The following is a 20,530-nucleotide window of genomic DNA, read 5'->3' as shown; positions in this document are numbered from 1 at the left end:
TGCTGAAAGCTTGAGTGGTCTGAAGTCTCTTCCCAGGCTCACTTGGGCAACTGAGCAATAAAGATGTTCTGATGAGGCCCTTGTTCATACATTATGAGGGGCAGCATTGCCTCACTGTGTTTTATCTCAGCAAAGATTGCTAACAGCATGGCTTAGTTATTTGAAGGTGATTATTTCATGAGATTCTCTCTCAGACTGAATGCAACTAGTATCTTGGATAATTGCTAATTAGAGAAAAGAGTTGGTGTCCTACAGTTGGTGTCCTACAGACTCAAGGTAATTCTGCTGATAGCTGATTATTTATTTTTAATCCACACTGGAAAATTCTGTTATGGGTTTTATATCTTCTCCCTTTGAAGCCATTCAATTTGTGAATATGTCCAACCCTGCTGCCTTCATGAAACTTTGGTTTTCTGGAGGCTGTTCTGCCTTCTCTGATCAGGCATGCTGGGGAGTGGTAGGCAGAATTCTCTGAGGTCATGTTTCAAGCTGTCACTCAGCATCTGTGGGTTTGAACTATTCTTTAATAGTTCTGAATCTATAGAGCTAAGACACTCATCTCTCTAAGACTTAGTAGTGCAGCATCTATAAAGCGTGTGAAATAAATACTATTTATTCACAGCTCTGTAGTGTATTGAATTTATAGTTAGAGCTAGGAGGCCTAGTACTTATTGTTAGTCCATTGCTACCATATAGATCACTGAACTAAGATTGTATATTACCAAAAGGATGAGAAAGTCGGCTCCTAGAGATTAAATCAGTGACATAAAACAATCAAAGTTGGGCCATTTAACCAGAGAAACTGAGGCAAATGAAGTAGTGGTTTTTTTGTTGTTTGTTTGTTTTTTGGTTTTTGTTTTTGTTTTTTTTTACTGTTAGTTAACCAATAACAATCAGAAAAAAAAAAATCACCCAGTGAGTCTGGGAGTAAAACTCATGTATTCCCATCATATGGTCTATTCCAGAAGTGGAGAATTGCCTAGATAGTAAAGAATTTCTATTTGAAGAGGTGGTGTTTTTCTAGTGATCTGCACATGTTTATTTGATTGTTGCCTTTCCATATAAATATTTCAAACAACAAGAGTGACACAAATAAGTGTTTTATTGGGCTTAGGACAAAAGAAGGACAGAGAAAAGAATTTTAAACTTATTAAACCCTTTCTAAAGAAAATAAAAGGAATACATTATAGATACTCAAAATTTGTGAATTTCTTACATGCTGTCTCTGGACAATTTTCAGTAGACACTTAATTCAGACAAATTCAGTTACAGACCCATGTATGTTCAGAAGCTTTAAACCAGAGAGAGATAAGATAGGCAGCAAGCGTAGCCCAGTTCATTCAAATCATTACACTAATTGGCTTTGTGTCATCAATCAATGCAAATAGGTTTGCAGAACATGGATGTTGCCCTTGTGCAGAAGGTGTAATGCCAACCAAAGCCTTCAACTAAAGCCTTCCTTAGAATGCTGCAGAGTGAGAACATCAAGAAAAACTTCAATAGGGGGAGCAAATAGCATCAGGTTAGAGGGGCAAATGGCATTCAAGATACAGATCCATTTCATTTCCAGAAATTTTTATGAAACAAATTCTCAGAAAGTATTAGGAACCAATACCTTGATTAATCACAAGTAGAGACTCGGGAACAGCAAGATGGGCCATAGTTTAGTAGTATTTTTGTTGTTTGGTTTTGCAACTTACCTGGAAGGAAAGGTTAGGCACCAAGAAGGTGAGTCTTCTCAGTTCCAAATATAGAACCTAGCCATGTCATAGGGGAAAAAGAAGAAAAAAAAGAATAAACATGTGTCTCTAAGCAATTTTTAACACACAATAGGGATGTCAGCCTGGTGCAGTAGCACATGCCACTGGGAAATGGCTCAGGAGGCTAAGGAAGGAGGATCAGAAATTCAAAGCCAGCCTCAGCAAAAGCAAGGCACTAAGCAACTCAGCGAGACCCTGTCTTCTAGATACAATACCAAATAGGGCTGGGGATGTGGCTCAGTGGTTGAGTGCCCCTGAGTTTAATCCCGCTATCCCTCCTCCTCCCCCGCCAAAATAGGGAATGTCAGTGTTATAAAGACACTTTTTGTCTTCTAGCATCTTCCAGGTCTTTGTATTAGAAAGTTTCAAAGGGAGGGGGCATGGGTGGCTGAAAAGGAAGTGTGACAGTGTTGATGCTGTGGGAAAATATTCAGTTACCACATTGTGAATGAATACTAAGGTGACTGACAATTGTACCTGTGGCCAAAATACTTGAGGAAGTAGAACAGTATACTTTGTCCATTGATTCCTTACTTATTCCTCTTCATTTCAGCCTCTGATTCCTTTTGATGTCTTTTTAAATCATTCCCTATATAAATTCTCTTGGTCACTCAAATAAATCTTGAATGGAGCCAAAGACATTCTGTACTTTTAAAAACATTCTTTTGTTCCTAATTTATGAATAAAATTATAAACTCCAATACAAACACAAAATTGTTCAATATATATATATATATATATATATATATATATATGCTGTTGATTTTTTTGCTGTTAATCTGTGAAAGAATGAATGTTGAATAATTGTTTTTTAAAGTGGAATTTTGAACACATCTATCAAATATCTGTTAAAAGTTCTGCTCCCTAGAGATAAGTTTGCAACACTTTTTAAAAAGGAAGAAGGTGGTTGATACTGATTCTTTGCACATGCCTCAACAACTGGTTCAGGACTGAGTGATGATGAATGCAGTTAGTATGTTTGCAAGCTAAGATGTTGTCAGCAGAAGCAGAGGGCTCCTCTAACACGGAGTCATCATGCTGCTTGTGAGTTAGGGAGAACAGAGGTCCCATTTCAGATTCTCAGTAGTGAACCAGTGATGACAGCTGATGGGTTTGAAAGAGCATGCTGAAAATGACAAGCATCTTTGCAACTGATTTACTGTTACTTCCATTTTCCCTCTGGTCCTGCTTCTCTATGGAGGGGGAAGTGCCCCTCCCTACTTGCATACCACCCACTTTCTAGTCACCTCACCCTCACCTGGACTTAGCATCAAGATGAGCCCCTTAGAGTTGAGGTGGCCTCCAACTCTGTGGCTGAGTTATGGTGGCTCTGAGCAAGTGGTGCTGGAGGACTGAGATATAATTGGCTCAGAGTTGTTCTGAACCCAAAATTCACCTCAAGCATGAAGGTGAATCTCCACAGTTTCCAAATTAAGAGCCAAGCCATTTAGTAGAAGAAAAAGCACAAATGTGTCCCTAAGGAATTTTTAACACACAATAGGAAGTATCAGTGTTACTTTAATTAAAATAGTAAAAAAAAAAAAAACATTTTGCATAACAAATTCTTTCATGGCAGTTTAGTATCTCAAACAGATTTTAGATTCAATGTATAAATTAATAATGTATAATTAGTAATAATTCTCAATATTATTTTTTTAAAAACATTCAGGAGTCCTTTAATAAATTATCCTCTTATAGAGTTAAAAATGTAATCGCTTCTAAAATAGTCTATTTTTAACACTGAGGGGAATAAAGAATGATATGGGGAGGCAGGTAGTGGGGGGCAAAGTAGGTGTCACCTTTCTCATACTTGTCTTTCAGATGGAACCCCAGTGAGCTGGTGGGTTGGAAGAACCAATGAAACACACACTTACTGGGGAGGTTCTCTGCCTGATGCTCAAAAGTGTACTTGTGGATTAGAGGGGAACTGCATTGATTCTCAATATCACTGCAACTGTGATGCTGACCAGGATGAATGGTGATTTCCACATGCTTTCCCTGTGCAAACTGTAATTTTTTAAATTGCTTAAACTGTGTACCTTAGGCAGATATTAGACAAGATAGTACAATAGGGAGAATAAAGAATTTCCTAAGAAGTTAAAGAATAAGTTTTTTTTTTTTTAAAGAGAGAGAGAGAGAGAGAGAGAGAGAGAGAGAGAGAGAGAGAGAGAATTTGATGTGTATGACGTCATTCATCTAAGGCCTAAAATATGAAAATGATTTTTTCCATTTATCTGTGAATAATTATGTCTGTTTTATTTTTCTAATAAAACAAAATGGAAATACCAGATTGTTTTACATTAAGTGGAAGTACAATATCAGCCTTCTTAAAGTTAAATTGATTTTCCATGGCTGATCTTGAGTTGTTTTTTGACCCCCTAATCCTTAAATGGCCACATGAGGGAAATCAGAAAAGGCCCTGGTTCCATGAAAAGAACATATGGAACTCTAAATTTTCCCTACAGTTAGAGGTCTCAAAAGGCTTCAAACCCAATGAAAAGGTGAATAAGGACAAATCTTCCAGTTAGCACATGAGATAGAAAACTCATGTCTAGACACCCTCATACAGATTTTTAATTCAATACATAATTTTAATTGCAATATATAAGATGGTTTCAGAATTAAATTACCATGGCCACAGGTTGGTAGCACCAATAGCTTGTCATAGAATTACAAGATATTCTTACTACAGGTCTGCCCTCCTCCTTAGTTCACGAATCACAGGGTTCTCACAGATAAAATGCCTTGAAGTATAAGCTCACACTCCAGTATTACAAAACACACAAGAAAGTGGGAGGGTAGAGAAACCACAAAGGGGAGAATTGGAAATGTAAATGTCCCAGATAATGGGTATAATTAGAAATGTAAAATAAATGTATGAGCTGATTGAAAAATAAGCAATGGAGTTAAGAAAACAATCAAATACTATTAATAGAGATAATTGCTATTTACAAAAGAACCAAACAAATGTTTGGAAATGAAATTATTGTTTTTATTGAAAATTTTAAGATTTGTTGGATCAAATATTGGACACAAGTGATTTGAAGACTGGTGAAATGATTAATACATGTAACCAAATTACATGGCTTGTAGCACAGAGAGAAACAAATTGGGAGCCCTGAAAGGGGTGCAGAGAAGAGAGAATGCGTGTCTGGCTGAAGTTTCTAAAGATGGGACATAATTAGGAAGAGGCAATATTCCAAATAGCTAAGAAATTTCCAGACTAGAGAAAATACTGGAATACCAAGCAGGATAAATAAAAAGCAAATCCATATCTAGACATACTATGGTGAAATTGAAGAACATTAAAGAAAATGTCAAAAGAAAAAAGAAAAAGAAAATGTTGAATGAAGCAGATATGGAAGAAAGACTTCTGAAAGGAAAGAACTGTGGAGCGCAACAAGCTCTTCATAATTGGAAGTAAAATTACTATCCATCTCGAAATTTTTGCTCAGCTGCTATTTTCAAAAATGAGTGATAAAAATGAAGATCCTCTCAGGCAATAAGATACTGAGAAGTTTACTGCCAGCACACCCCACAGGAGGAAGTTCTGAAGAACAGCTTTCAAAAAGAAAGAAAATGACCTTTTAAAGGGAAAGTCTCAGATGCAAAAAGAAATATTGAGAAAAGAAATTTGTAAACTCAGAGTCCCCAAAATAAATACCAGACACCAGGAACATGTAACTATTTTATATATAGCTACATTTCACATCTAGCTACATGGAATTAAAACATGAGAAAGCAGTCATCTAATCTATTAACAAAGATGATCATAATTGACAAAATGGCCAAAAGAATGTTGAGAAGTAAAAATATAACTGAAATGTGAACTTGGGGTATTAGCTTTAAATTGCTCCCAGTGTGCATTAGTTTTAGGTGTAATCTCTAAAAGAATAAATACAGAACAAATAAATTCAAATCAGTAGAGGAAAGAAAGGAAAAACTGGGGAGGTTGGGGTTGTAGCTCAGTGGTGGGATGTTGGCTGGTATGCTAAAGAGAAGGAGGGAAGTAAAAAAAAAAGAAACAATTTTGCAATTCAGTTAATCAAAAAGAAGATAGCAAATGAGATTTAAAAATAACAAGCAACACAATAAATTCAAAGTGAGATCATAGTCATGCACAAGGAGTGTGACGAAAATGTCCATTTAAATCTAGATATGTCAAATTGAATAAAAAGCAAGCATATCTTATCTGTACATGCAGAAATAATGAAATTGAATATTAAAAAAATTACTAGGAAAATATACACAAGTAAGCAAATTTAATAACTCTAATTTTGGGGGCTGGGGTTGTGGCTCAGAGGCAGAGTACTTGCCTCGCACATGTGAGGCACTGGGTTCGATCCTTAGCACCACATAAAAATAAATCAACAAAATAAAGATTTTTTAAAAACCCCTAATTTTGGACAAAGATGTTCATACTTTTAAATTTTACCAGAAAGAACCAAGAGTTCTAAACTAGTACACTTGTAATAAAAATAACTAAGAATTGCCAGAAGAAATTCACAAATTACCCAATAAGAAAAAGTTGAAATACACATCTATTAGTAATTGGTAAAACAGGTAGAAAATAATTAGTAAGCAGACAGACTATTTTGAAACCAAATTAATAACTTGATTTGTTATACACATAAAATTAAAGGATGCATCATTTTATCTAACACTAATGGCATAGTTTTGCAAACTGATTACAAACATCAAACATTTTTACAAGAGTTAGTACCATATGGACAGTTTCTCTGTGCAACTTGGTTAGAAGTGAAGAGTAAAAATTAAAAATACATATTCAAAAGAACAAAGATTAGAAACAACTCAATAAAGATTATTTACAAGGGGCTGGGGATATAGCTCAGTTGGTAGAGTGTTTGCCTTGCATGCACAAGGCCCTGGGTTCAATCCCCAGCACTGCAAAAAAAAAAAAAAAAAAAGATTCTTTACAAGCAATAAACAATATGATTGCAAATATCAAAGAAAATTATTAAAACTAATGGGAGTGTAATAAAGCTACTGAATCTTAGAATAACTGGATTCCTATAAAGAACATGATACCATAAGGAATGTTATAAAAACTATTTGCAAAATCAACAAAAGGAATGACAACTTGGAATAAAGATTTTTTTAAAAGTATGTAAGTTTTTTATGGAAAAGATAGCATAAACTTGATCATGAGAATTTAAGAAGACCTAAATAAATGGAAATAAGATTCTATTGCCATGCATGAGAAAACTGGGTACCTCTCCCTCAAGTGCTTTTTTCATTTAATTTCAAACCACTGCCAAATATTTGTTCATGATTTTTTTCAACATGACTCTAAACTTTATATAAACAGTGGGGAACAAGAAGCTAGGACTATGGTGAATATGGAAACCAGGTGGGAAGACCTGACACACCAAACACGAAGCTTTATTTCAATGATGCGCAGATGGAAGAGTAAAAGTCAACAGAGAGGCCACGCTGCCAGATTATTGTAATTCTAGATAATAATTATGTGGTTCCCACCCCTCTTTCACTGGAATAATTGTGAATTATGAAACTTGACCTACCATTTTCCCCCTGTAGCTTTCTCAGTAGCACAAAATACTCAAAGTTCTATTTTACCACCAAAAATAAGTCCTTTGAAACAGTGAATGGTAAGAATTATTTATAGAGCATTAGAAATCAAAAACAAAAGGGTTTGGAAATTATCTTACTGAATGTTTTAAGGAGTCTGGTGACCATGACAATTAGTATCATGCATAAGACATGAGTAGTTGAGAATGCCCTGTACTAATGAGAACAATTTTAAATAAAATTGCTAAAAACTCCTGCAGTTACCAAAGTACTTTACAAACAATAAAACTGTTATAAAACCTGTTCTAATATATACTACAAGCATTATTATTTGCTTATGGATTTTCAGAATTCTGTATGTACATTGTTAATGTTGAAGACAGAATTAAATTGTAGTTTTTCTTACATTGGAAAGCATAGTTTTGAATGGTTCCTCTGTATTCAAGGATCCTCAATGAATAACTAATACACACATTTTTCCTCTTAAATGGCAATCACAGGATTTAATTTGCCAGGTTATCCCTAGAGTTGTAATAAAATAAGTTCCCAGACTGACTTCCCCAATAATGTGGTGGTACCTTCTAGCATTCTGACCGCCTGATTTATGACAAACCAGACATTGATGTGCTTGTTATAATCTGCTTGTGTGCTTCTGTTTAGCAGGAACCACAGGGGCTTAGTTATTTAGTCTGATACTTTGAAATGAATTGATTCAATAAAACCGTTTTTTTTAAATTTCAGGATATTCATCTTCTATTTTTCATAACACCATATGCACTTCCAGTTACTTTATTAATAATTTTAAGAAAGAATAAAAGTTTTAATAATTCTAACTTTTCTATCTTAAAAGAATATTTGGTAGCTAAATATAATTGGAATGATTAATAAATTATTCAGATTCATTTCTGTAAAGCTATTAGGTTGAACCATGTTAAATTCCTGGATTTATTTTTTTTTTTACCTGCAAAAGTGGTATTTTCTGTGCTTCAATTTGTGTATCCTGGAGTAAGTGACAGTTTTGTAACTTTAGGAATTAAGAGTTACTAGTTCTACACAGATATGAGACATCAGAAAGATAAACTAGACAAAAAGCTTTTTTGTCCATAAATTATAAATGCAAATATAATTGAAGTCTGCAATAAAAAGTATGAACAGCTTAAAAAGTATAGAAAAATCTTATTTTACCCAGAGGGGAAGCTGTTGATTGCCAGCTTACCATCCAGGGTCTCTGGCTCCTTTTCTAGTCCTTTCTGTATTGGAAACATAGATATTAATGTTTCCTCACTTATTACATTACATAATAATAATATAGTTGCCATTACATTTATGATATTCACTAGAATACCTAGGGGCACTGATAATGTTTTTTATGTCCATATACCCAACACACAAAGCCTGGTAGATAGAAAATGTTGAATAAGTGTTTGTTGTATGAGTGGATGGTGATAAAGGTTGACAAAGGACTTTCTATCCCTCCTGTTAATTTTAAGAGTGTTATATCCTACCTTCATCTTGGTTTTGAGTCAGTATGATTTTTTGTTTTTAAATTTATGGAGTCAACAAGTAGGAAAATACCTAATAACCACAATAGGAATTTTTTAAAGCTTTACTACAGAGTCCCCCCCATATCTTGAAGACCCCAATAGATCCCTGAAACCACAGATAGTAATGAACACAGTATAGGTACAGATAGATGTATGTATACTATTTACATACATACATGTGGTTTTTTCATGTTTATAAAATGTATATATATATATATTTGATAAAGTTTAATTTATAAATTAGACACAGTAAGACAGTAATAATAATAAATAATTATAACAATATACTGTAATAAAAATTAAATAAATGTCATTCTCTCCCTTGAAAGAGTCAAAACAAATAATATATTTCGACAAGGCAGACCTTGAGTAACTGAATTTGCAGAAAGTGAAACTACAGATAAATGGAGACTATTGTAATAAAATGATGAGGATTTAAATTCTAAATCTTGTCATTCAGGTATCTTTTGTCTTGTTTGTGTTTGTGAAAGCAGATTGCTCTTCTTTGCATAAGTTCTGTATTTAAATTCTATACAATGGTTGACTTGGACAGAATCCTGAGCCACTTAATTGCTTTAAGAATGCAACCTCACACCTGCACCCATGACCACATATGAGTCTGTCCACTTCCTTCTTAGTGGTCAGGTGCATGAACCTCCTATCCTCAGATATATGCTTATGCTTCTAAGTGTTAAGATAAACATTTTGATTTCCCTGCTATATGTATTTACAAATTTGCTTAATACCTCTTGAACTGCAATAAAAAACTATAATTTCTTATGTTATTCAGAATAAAGTTGAGATGGTTGTGTTTATTTCCTAGGACCAGTGACACAGGAGTCCTTTCCCATAAGGAGCACCTGCCAGTCACTCAGATTATGATGACAGATGCAGGCCGGCCACACTCTGAAGCAGCTTATACCCTGGGGCCTCTGCTCTGCCGAGGGGACAGTAAGTAGCAGTCAGAGGGATCAAATAATGCATGGTAATATTTTATGAGAAATTAACTGCATGGGTTTACGAAAAGACTATCTGTTTTAGAAATCTGTATTTCATAGGAATATATTAACTTATAAAAAAGAAAAATAATGATAATGGAGAAAAAAGAGAAATTATATTACTTTTGGGTTCTGACTCTTTTATGCTGTATTTAAATAACACCACAGATGTAAAGACTAATGGAATCATCTGAAATAATTTGTCACTTGGTTAACAAACTTTATCTTTTCTTTTTTTCCCAGTACTGGGGGCTGAACCCACGGGTGCTTTACCACTGAGCCATGTCCCCAGACCCTTTTATTTTTTATTTTGAGACAGGGTCTCAAGTTGCTGAGAGTCTCGCTGAATCGCTGAGGCTGGCCTCAAATTTGCAATTCTTCTGCGATTACAGACATGTGCCACTATGCTTGGCAGCACTTTCTATACCTTATCCCACTTACTAATTTTAAGGCAGCAAACTTTTATTCCTTTTAGATCCCTTATCTAAAATTCTTGGGACCTAAAATCTAAAATCATTTTAGATTTCAGGTTTTGTTTTTGTTTTTGATTTTTTGCAGGGGGGGGGGGATTTGAGGATATTTGCATATGCATAATGAGAAATCTTGTAAATGAATCCCAAGTCTAAACACTAAATTCATTCATGCTTTTTATGACCTTATGCACATGGCACTGATTTAACACAATAATTTTAGTTCACCCGCATTTCGACTGCAACTTACCACATGAGGTCAGGGTGAAATTTTCTACTTGTTCTGTCAATACTCAAAGTTTCTGATTTTCATTCATTTCAGACTTCGGATTATTTGATTATGTATGCTCAGCCTGGATTATTTGGTTATGTATGCTCAGCCTATACATGCCTACTAAGTTCTAAGTACAAGTACTTTTATGAGTACTGATATGCCTAAAATCCAGAAGATAATGAGAAAATGAAAGGGCAGAGCCCATTATAGGCAGAATTATATGGTATTAATTAATCCCATTAGATATTAATTAATTCTGAGTGTTACCCAGGAATTTTGATGATCTTAACTTTCTGAAAAACAAAAACATGTGTTCTATCTTCATTTCCATCCTTATGGTCTCTTCTAAATAAACTCCATCAAGGTTTGTCCTCCTTCCCTCCCCACACACTGCTCTTTTCCAGGTCGCCAGTGTGACCTTGATATTGTTAAACCCAATTATTATTTTTCAGTTTTCCTCTTAATGGACTGGCCAGCCACTTTGGACTCCATCATGATTCACTTTTTAATTCACTTTCCTTACCAGGCCACCAGCATACCACAAAGTCTGCATTTTACTCCTTCCCTCCTCCCTCCAGTATTTATATTCAAGGATAGGCTCATGTTGGGATGTTCATTGTTCCCGTCATTGACCTTGTCCTTCTCTGCATGAGAATGATCTCTTCCCATCAGTCTCTTGGCTTTAAATACTCAGTAACCCCACTTTATACCTCAAGCCCAATAACTGAGCTTCAGGCTTGCCCACCTGACTGGATGATGAACCTCTGCTTGTGCCTTAATAGATGCTTCAGATTCACCCTGACAAAGCAGGGGGTGGGAAAGAAAATCATTTCTACAACTTTCCCCAATCCAGTGTGTGGCAATTCCATTCTTCTCATCACCCCTTAAACTGAGACCATTGGTTACTTGTAACTTCTCTCTTCCTCTCACACTCTCATCACTACTCACATCTGATTCATCAGCAAATCCTGTTGTTGCTATCTTCAAGAATGGATTGAGAATCTGACCACACCTCACCACTTCCGTTGCTACCTGCCCTGAATTATTGTTCCATTCTTGAAATGTTCTGCCTGCCTCTGTCTTTGCTCACTCAGGCTTATTCTCAGCACAGCCACCAGTGTGAATGAAGTCTTGTCATGTAAGTCCTCTGCCCAGAACTCTCCAATGTTGCCTGAATCAGAGGTCCACCAAGGACCCAGTAGCAATGCTGACCTCTAAGACAGAGAAATCCTGTGGAGCCTATGGGACCCAAGGTTCTCCATGGGGCTTGTACAAGGAATTGCTCTGGGAGAAAGTCCTAGTGTTTCTGAATGTTATGACTAATAGTTTAGATAATAAAAATCACATGTCAAGGTTTTATTCTGAATGAATTGATTAAATGATAATTTGAATTATCATGATAACTGATTCAGCGTAATAATTTATAATAAAATGCTTAGCAAAACAGCAATAGAACTTTCTTAGCTCAAGAAAGAATATCTACACAAAACAAAGCTAGCATTGTAATCAATAGTAAAAAACTGAATTCTTTTCTCCTGAGATTGAGAACAAGACAAAGCCTGCAATTATGTAATAAAATAAATAAACATACACAGATTGAAATAAATAAATTATATATTAATTATATGACTGTTTTCACAGAAAATCTCAAGGAATTTAAACACACACACGCATACACACACACACATACACACACCCTACTGACATGCAACAAAACATGTTTACTTGAAATCTATAAAAGACTGAAGGCAAAAATCAAGAAAATATAAATAAGAGGAGACACATACTGTGTCCATGATTGGAAAACTCAATATAGGAAAGATGTTGATTCTCCCCAAACTGAGGAGACACTTCATCAGAAAGGATGTAAGGATAGCACAGATGTACATGAGAAGACATTCTACAACATCAGCCATTAGGAAAGGCAAATTGATTCCACAACACACCAATGTGAATTGCCAAAAAACAAACAAAAACTTCTAATGCCAAGTGTTGTGTGAGGATGTAAAAATACTCATACATTATTGACGGAAATGACAAATGTACAGCCACTCTAGAAAACTGTTTGGCAGTTTGTTTTAGAGTTAAATACATACCTACCATATGATCCAGAAATTCCACACTGGGTATTTACTAACCTGGAGAAATGAAAACTTATGTTCACCAGAAAAACTGTACACAAATGTTATAGTAGCTCTAGTCCCAAATCTGGAAATGATGCTCAATGTTCTTCAGGTTGGTCAAACGATAGCATATCTACATTAGAGAAGTCAGTAGGAGGAAGAAGCAGATATTTATATGTACAACAATGTGAGTGGATCTCAAAGCCATTATACTGAGTGAAAGGAGCCAATCTTGAAATGTTAAAAAGTGCATCACTCTTTATATGACCTTTGGAAAAGGCAAACTATAAAGGGATGAGGAAGAAAGGATGTGAGTTTAGGGGGATATCAAGAGGGAGATCTCTCAATTTTGGTAAAAGTTACACAAATCAATGCAGATTAAAATCAAAATCAAAAGTCATTTTTACTCCTTAAATTAGAAGTAAAATTGTGTTTAAAAACAAAGACCATTTCCATAGTGATTCTACTCAGTTATCCATGTCCAGAATCTTAACGATCCAAGTAATCACCTTTTGGATATTCATATCATGGCTTCATGTCCAGAAGAACCTCAAAATGAAGACTTCCATAGATGAGTAATGCATTTAATGGTAAAAATAAATGCTAGACACATAAAATGCAATTATTGTTTTGTTTCACTATTCCTTTCACTCTTTTTTTTTAATAAACAGATTCATTTTGGAATTCAGCTTCATTCAATACTGAGACTTCGTATCTTCATTTCCCTACATTCCGTGGAGAGCTCAGTGCTGATGTGTCTTTCTTTTTTAAGACAACAGCTTCTTCTGGGGTGTTTGTAGAGAACCTGGGTATCACAGACTTTATCAGACTAGAACTGCGCGGTGAGTTGCCACTGAGACAAAGCCACAGAATGCTCAGTAATGAGCAATAAACCCTTTAGTATTCTCATTCCTAATCTGCTGCCATGCTTCCTTATCAAGTATATTTTTATAAATACCAAAATTCTATTATTTTTAAAAATTCTTTTATCTTAAAGAAGTCAGCATTCTATCCTTATAAAACAATATCTAAGGCAGTTAACTTAGAAAGGTTTATTTTGGCTCATGGTTCTAGAGGTTTCAGCCCAAAGTAGAGTGGCTACATAGTGTTGGACCTCTAGTGAGGGCAGTATTTCATCATGGGAGCATGTGCTTACCCCTGAGCCAGGAAAAAAAGAGAAAGAAGAAAGGGCTAAGGCCCCACAATCCTCTTCATGGCCATGCCCTCTCAATTACCTAAAGACCTTCCTGGAAGGTCCTGCCTTCCAAAGGTTCCACTTCCCAATAGCACTACCCTGAGGACCAAGACTTTAATAACACCTGAGCCTTTGGGTGTTATCCAAACTATAGCAGGTAGAGAGTGAAACAACATCTCCTGAGATATGCAACAGATTATAATGGTTTGGTGCTACTTTACTTCTGTGTGCAGTCAGGAGATTAAACCAGACTGGTCAAATAACTAATTTCTACTAAATTAAAAATTATTTGACTGAATTGACTGCTCACATTATTTAATCACATGTGCAAATCTTTATTTCTTATGGTCAAAGATTTCACTTACGATTTTTTAAATTATATGAAGTTGTAAATCACCTTTAAGCAAAATCATTTATGTGAAGCCAGATCACATGCTAGATTTCTTTCTATAGGTAAATGTCTGCTAGTTAGAGCTTAGCAAGATGAGCAATTAAACTCTGTTTTAGTCAGCTTTTTCACTGCTGTAACCAAAAGACCTGATAAGAACAATTAGAGGAGGAAAAGTTTATTTGGAGGCTCATGGTTTCAGAGGTCTCTGTCTATAGATGGCCAACTCCATTCCTTGAGGCCTGAGTTGAGACAGAACATAATGGCCTAAGAGTGTGGAGAAGGAAAGCAGCTCAGGACCTGGCACCAGGAAGCAGAGAGAGTGAGCTGTACTTACAAAGAACAAAATATAAACCCCAAAAGCATGTCCTCAGGGACCTTCCTCGGAACTCCAGCCACACCTTATCTGCCTACTGTTGCCAACAAGTTAATTCCTATTAATGGATTAACACATTGATTAAGTTAAGGCTCTCATAACTCAATCAGTGCACCTCTAACCCTTTTGTATTGATTCACATTATGAGCTTTTTGGGGGACATCTCATATCTCAACCATAACAAACTCTGAGAAAGAATGTATTAAAATCAGTTTTGTTTTTCTTTCTCCAGGATTCAAATTTATTTTCCCCCCTAACCAACTCTAAGTAATTCTTTCCTGCATCACTGCCCTATTCATTATGAGCATTCCACAATACTGTTTTCATGTCCACTCAGGATTACATTTTCTCCCTTTTGAATTAACTTGAGAAATTTTCATATCTATAATTTCCAGCTCCCACAGAAGTGACCTTTTCCTTTGATGTGGGGAATGGTCCTTGTGAGGTCACAGTACAGTCACTCACTCCCTTTAATGACAACCGATGGCACCACGTGAAGGCAGAAAGAAATGTTAAAGAAGCATCTCTCCAAGTGGATCAGCTTCCTCAAAAGTTTCAACCTGCCCCCACTGGTGGGCACCTCCTCTTGCAGCTCAACAGCCAGCTCTTCATTGGTGAGTACTGATGGTTTATAACTGAGCTGTGCTCTAAGTGCAGCTGGACCAAAAGAAACTACTGTAATTTAAAAAATCAGTGATAAACCAGGCATGGTGGCACATGCCTGCAATCCCAGCAGCTCAGGAAGCTGAGGCAAGAGGATCATGAGTTCAAAGCCAGCCTCAGCAACTTAGTGAGGTGCTAAGACCCTGTCTCTAAATAAAATACAAAAAAGGACTGGAGATGTGGCTCAGTGGTTGAGTACCCCTGAGTTCAATCGCTGGTATCAAAAAAAAAAAAAAATAGCGATAACAGCAATGATGACAATAGAGACTGCAGCACCATTTGTAAGACCTTCGTATTTAATATTTAATATCTCCTTTTACAGATGATGTTTTGCCCAATTTACTGAGAAGATAATGTAGCCTCAGAGAGATTGACTGACTTGAACCACAGAAACCCAAACTGACCCAATTAGAATTTCCAAATTTATACTCAATGTAATAGCCAATTTGCATTTTCTTCAGCTACTTCTCATCAATACTATTTTCTTCGAACATTTAGCCATTTTTATCTATTTCTCCTATTTTAAATCTCTGTAGAATTAGAGAACCTGCCTTGCAATTAGGACAGAATCCTCCAGTGTACCCTCAAAACAGACCACAGGAGACCATGTCACAGAAGTCGTCTAGTGTGTCTGTCCCTGGCAATAAATACCCCCATCTCGAGATGTTCCTGGCCTCCCTTGTCCTATTCTACTTCTGCTTCTCTGTGTTCACATTGGTCATGTTCATAACCATGTCTGACTCCTTTGTTCTCCATCCTTTAGAGATTACAGCCCAAACTGTGCACAGTAGCACATGACTATAATTCCAATGATTTGTGAGGCCAAAGTAGGAAGCTCACAAGTTGAGGCCAGCCTCTGCAACTTAGACCCTGTCTCAAAATTAAAAAAAAAAAAAAACAGTTGGGAATGAATCTCGGTGGTAAAGGGTCCTTGGGTTTTATTCCCCCTATGGAAGGTTGGGGAAGAGATAGCTCTGGACAATGGAATCTTTCCTTTATTTATTTGTTATTTTATTATTGTTTTTCTCAAGGAAAAAAAATGTCTCCTTACATTACATTTCAAGCAACTCTATTCTAATTTGGAAAGTAAGCAGATTAACCAAGTAGCTCTCACTTGGTCATTTCTCATGTCTTTTAAAGTAAATGAAAACAAAATTCAATTAAACAAATATAAATCACAAGTTAGTAAGCTGGAATATACCTACACCAAAGAGGATCTAATGTTATTCAGTGAATTTAAGTAGTTGTGTGTGGTGGGGGTGGGAGGTGGGGAGGGGCGGTGTACAACCCAGGGCTCCTTAAAAATTGGTTTCAAGCACAATTAGTTCTTATTGATATAAAGCTTCACTTCAAATCATCAAACTACAGCTCAACTTACACAATTTTATTTTCTGATTTATAATCCTAAGGGGAAATTAATGGAATTTCTTGAAGCGAAGTTTGCATGAAATTCACCTAGAATTAGCATCCCTATAGAGTAAGATTTCTAATGCCTTGAGAAGCTAGTTGAAAGTTCAGATATGGGGTACCCTAAGTATGAGATTTGTGTTTTTTAACAAGCTCTGCAGTTACACCTGTGCTTCCATGTTTGAGAACTATCACCTTAAACTCACATGAGAGTTAAGAAAATTACAGAGGAGCATAGTGTTCAGGCTGTGTTACACCACCATGACCCTGGATTAATGGGATCCAGCCAGTAAGCCTGGGGTCCTCATTCATGGCTGCACCCTTGTGTCCTCTTTATTGCTCCCTCCTCAGTTTCTCTTCACAGCTTTAGTACTGAGAGTTCTTCAAAAAAAGAAGTTCACATCATATATAATTAGAGATTTTCAGCTACATAACCTTTCAAGACACATCATTTAAATTATTATTTAAATTATTTAAAAATGATCATGGGGGCCTGGGTTGTGGCTCAGTGGTAGAGTGCTTGCCTAGCATGCATGAGGCTCTGGGTTTGATTCCCGGAACCATATAAAAGTAAACAAATAAAATAAAGTTATTGTGTCCATCTACAAACAAACAACAATAAATAAATAAATATGATCATGGATCTTTATTTCATGCTTTATAAAGGAAAAATGTAAACACCTTTTAAAATGAAGGGCTAAGGTTGTGGCTCAGCGGTAGAGCGCTGGTGCAGCACATGCGGGGGCCCTGGGTTTCATCCTCAGCACCACATAAAAAAAATAAAACAAAATAAAGGTATTTGTCCATCTGTAACTAAAAAAATAAATGTAACCTGAAGAAGTGTTTTTAGAATATTTACTACAACTTTTAAAAATGTTTATATTAGTGGTTTATTCAGTACTGCTTAATAATTCTCAACAACTGGTCACAATTATGTTTTCAAAATTGTATTTGTTTAGAGAACATTTTTATTTTTTTATTTTATTTTTTTAAATTCATATATTCTAATTTGTTATACATTACAGCAGGATGCATATCAATCCATAGTACACATATATTGCACAATTTTTCATTTCTCTGGTTGTACACAAAGTAGAGTCACACTATTTGTGTCTTCATACATGTACTTAGGGTAATGATGTCCATCTCATTCCACCATCTTTCCTACCCCCATGCCCCCTCCCTTCTCCTTCCCCTTTTCCCTATCCAAAGTTCCTCCATGCTTCCCATGCTCCCCCTTACCCCACTTATGTATCGGCATCATTTGGCCTTTGTTTTTTTGGGATTGGCTTACTTTACTTAGCATAATGTTCTCTAATTCTATCCATTTACCTGCAAATACCATGATTTTATTCTCTTTTAATGCTGAGTAATATTTCACTGTGTATACATACCTCAGTTTCTTTATCCATTCATCTACCGAAGGGCATCTAGGTTCATTCCACAATTTAGCTATTTTGAATTGTGCTGCTATATATATTGATGTGACTGCATCACTGAAGTATGCTGTTTTTAAGTCTTTGGATATAAACCAAGGAGTGGGATAGCTGGGTCAAATGGTGGTTCTATCTCAAGTTTGCCAGGGAATCTCCATATTGTTTTCCAGATTGGTTGCACTGATTTGCAGTCCTACCAGCAATGTATGATTGTGCCTTTCCCCCCACATCCTCTAGTGGCCATTCTGACTGGAGTGAGATTGCCGCAGTCCAGCTGCAGCAAAATAACCGGGGGGTGGGGGTGGGGGGGTGACGAATAACTTGTGTACGTTGATACAGCAGGAGTAGGAGCCGTTTATTGTAGGACAACAGAGGTATTTATACATTTTGCACAGCTTATCTTAATTAGCATAAACTAGATACATCAGTCAACCAATAAGAATCTCCAAACTTAATGGCTTGCTTTTGTTACTTTTCAAACCACTCCCTCTGGCATTTTGTTAGGCACCATCCAGACTTGTTTACGAACTCTAACATTTCTCTGGCAAAATACCAGGTGTTATTTTGACTTGTTTACAGACTCTAACATGAGATAAAATCTTAGAGTAGTTTTCATTTGCATTCTTCAATTGCTAGAGATATTGAACATTTTTCCATAAATTTGTTAATCATCTTCTGAGAAGTATCTGTTCAGTTCCTTAGCCCATTTATTGATTGGGTTGTTGTTGTTGTTGTTGTTGTTATTATTATTATTATTATTATTATTGATGTTAAGTTTTTTGAGTTCTTTATATGTACCCTAGAAATTAGTGCTCTATCTGATGTGCATGTGGTAAAAATTTGCTCCCATTCTGTAAGCTGTCTCTTCACTCACTGATTGTTTCTTTTGCTGAAAAGAAACTTTTCAGTTTGAATCCCTCCCATTTATTAATTCTTGATTTTATTTCTTGCAGTATAGGAGTCTTGTTAAGATAGTTTAGGCCTAATCTGACATGATGAAGATTTGGGCCTACTTTTTCTTCATTAAGTGCAGGGTCTCTGGTCTAATTCCTAGGTCCTTGATCAGCTTTGTGTTGAGTTATGTGCATGGTGAGAGATAGGGGCTTAATTCATTATGATGCATATGGATTTCCAGTTTTCCCAGCACCATTTGTTGAAGAGGCTATCTTTTTTCCAATGTGTGTTTTTGGCACCTTTGTCTAGTATGAGGTAACTGTATTTAGGTGGTTGTCTCTGTGTCCTCTATTCTGTACCATTGGTCTACAAGTCTATTTTGGTGCCAATAACATGTTGTTTTTGTTACTACGGCTTTGTAGTATAGTTTAAGGTGTGGCATGATGCAGTCTGATTCACTCTTCTTGCTAAGGATTGCTTTGGCTATTCTAGGTCTCTTATTTTTCCAGATGAGTTTTATGACTGCTTTTTCTATTTCTATGAGGAATGTCATTGGGATTTTGATTGGAATTCCATTAAATCTGTATAGTGCTTTTGGTAGTATGGTCATTTTGACAATATTAATTCTGCCTATTCAAGAACAAGGAAGATCTTTCCATCTTCTTAAGTCATCTTTAATTTCTTTCTTGAGTATTCTATAGTTTTCATTGTAGAGGTCTTTCATCTCTTTTGTTCAGTTCATTCCCAAGTTTTTTATTTTATTTTTATTTTATTTTTTGAGGTTATTGTAAATGGGGTAGTTCTCTTAGTTTCTCTTTCAGAGGATTTGTCACTGATGTATAGAAATGCCTTTGATTTATGGGTGTTGATTTTATATCCTGCTACTTCATTGAATTCATTTATTAGTTCTGGATGTTTTCTGGTGAAATTTTTTGGATCCTCTAGGTATGGAATCATGTCATCAGCAAATAGTGATAGTTTGAATTCTTTTCCTATGTGTATCCCTTTAATTTCTTTCATCTGTCTCATTGCTATGGCTAGAGTTTCAAGAACTAAATAGAAGTGGTAAAAGATTATATACACCACATTTTCATTATCCATTTATCTATTGAGGGACACCTAGGTTTGTTCCATAGTCTAGCTATTGTGAATTGAGCTGCTGTAAAAATTGATGTGTGTGTGTCACTATAGTATGCTGATTTTAAGTCTTTTGGGTATAAACCAATGAGTAGGATAGCTGGGTCAAATGGTAGTTCTATTCCCAGTTTTCTGAAGAATCTCCATACTGCTTTCCATAGTAGTTGCACCAATTTGCAGTCCCACCAGCGAAATTATGGCATCTGCCAGTAAATGGTTGGAGTTGGAGAATATGCTAAGTGAAATAAGTCAATCCAACAAAACCAAAGGCCGAATGTTTTCTCTAATAGGCAAATGCTAATTCATAATATGGTG

At 35.8% G+C, this 20,530-nt stretch overlaps 1 protein-coding gene across 2 annotated transcripts in view; it reads left to right on the top strand.

The window, feature by feature from the left end:
- LOC144251349 (contactin-associated protein-like 3) overlaps positions 1-20,530 on the top strand; it is a 172,368-nt gene that overhangs the window by 126,554 nt on the left and 25,284 nt on the right. For both annotated transcript variants that reach the window (XM_077794338.1, XM_077794339.1), the window contains 4 exons: positions 3,582-3,738; positions 9,678-9,805; positions 13,391-13,561; positions 15,074-15,292. In XM_077794338.1, the coding sequence (XP_077650464.1) occupies positions 3,582-3,738; positions 9,678-9,805; positions 13,391-13,561; positions 15,074-15,292 (675 nt within the window). The remainder of the gene's footprint in view (positions 1-3,581; positions 3,739-9,677; positions 9,806-13,390; positions 13,562-15,073; positions 15,293-20,530) is intronic.

Source organism: Urocitellus parryii, assembly GCF_045843805.1.
Source record: "Urocitellus parryii isolate mUroPar1 chromosome 13 unlocalized genomic scaffold, mUroPar1.hap1 SUPER_13_unloc_12, whole genome shotgun sequence".
NCBI classification, from domain to species: Eukaryota; Metazoa; Chordata; class Mammalia; order Rodentia; family Sciuridae; genus Urocitellus; species Urocitellus parryii.
This window is presented reverse-complemented; position numbering and strand designations above follow the sequence as displayed.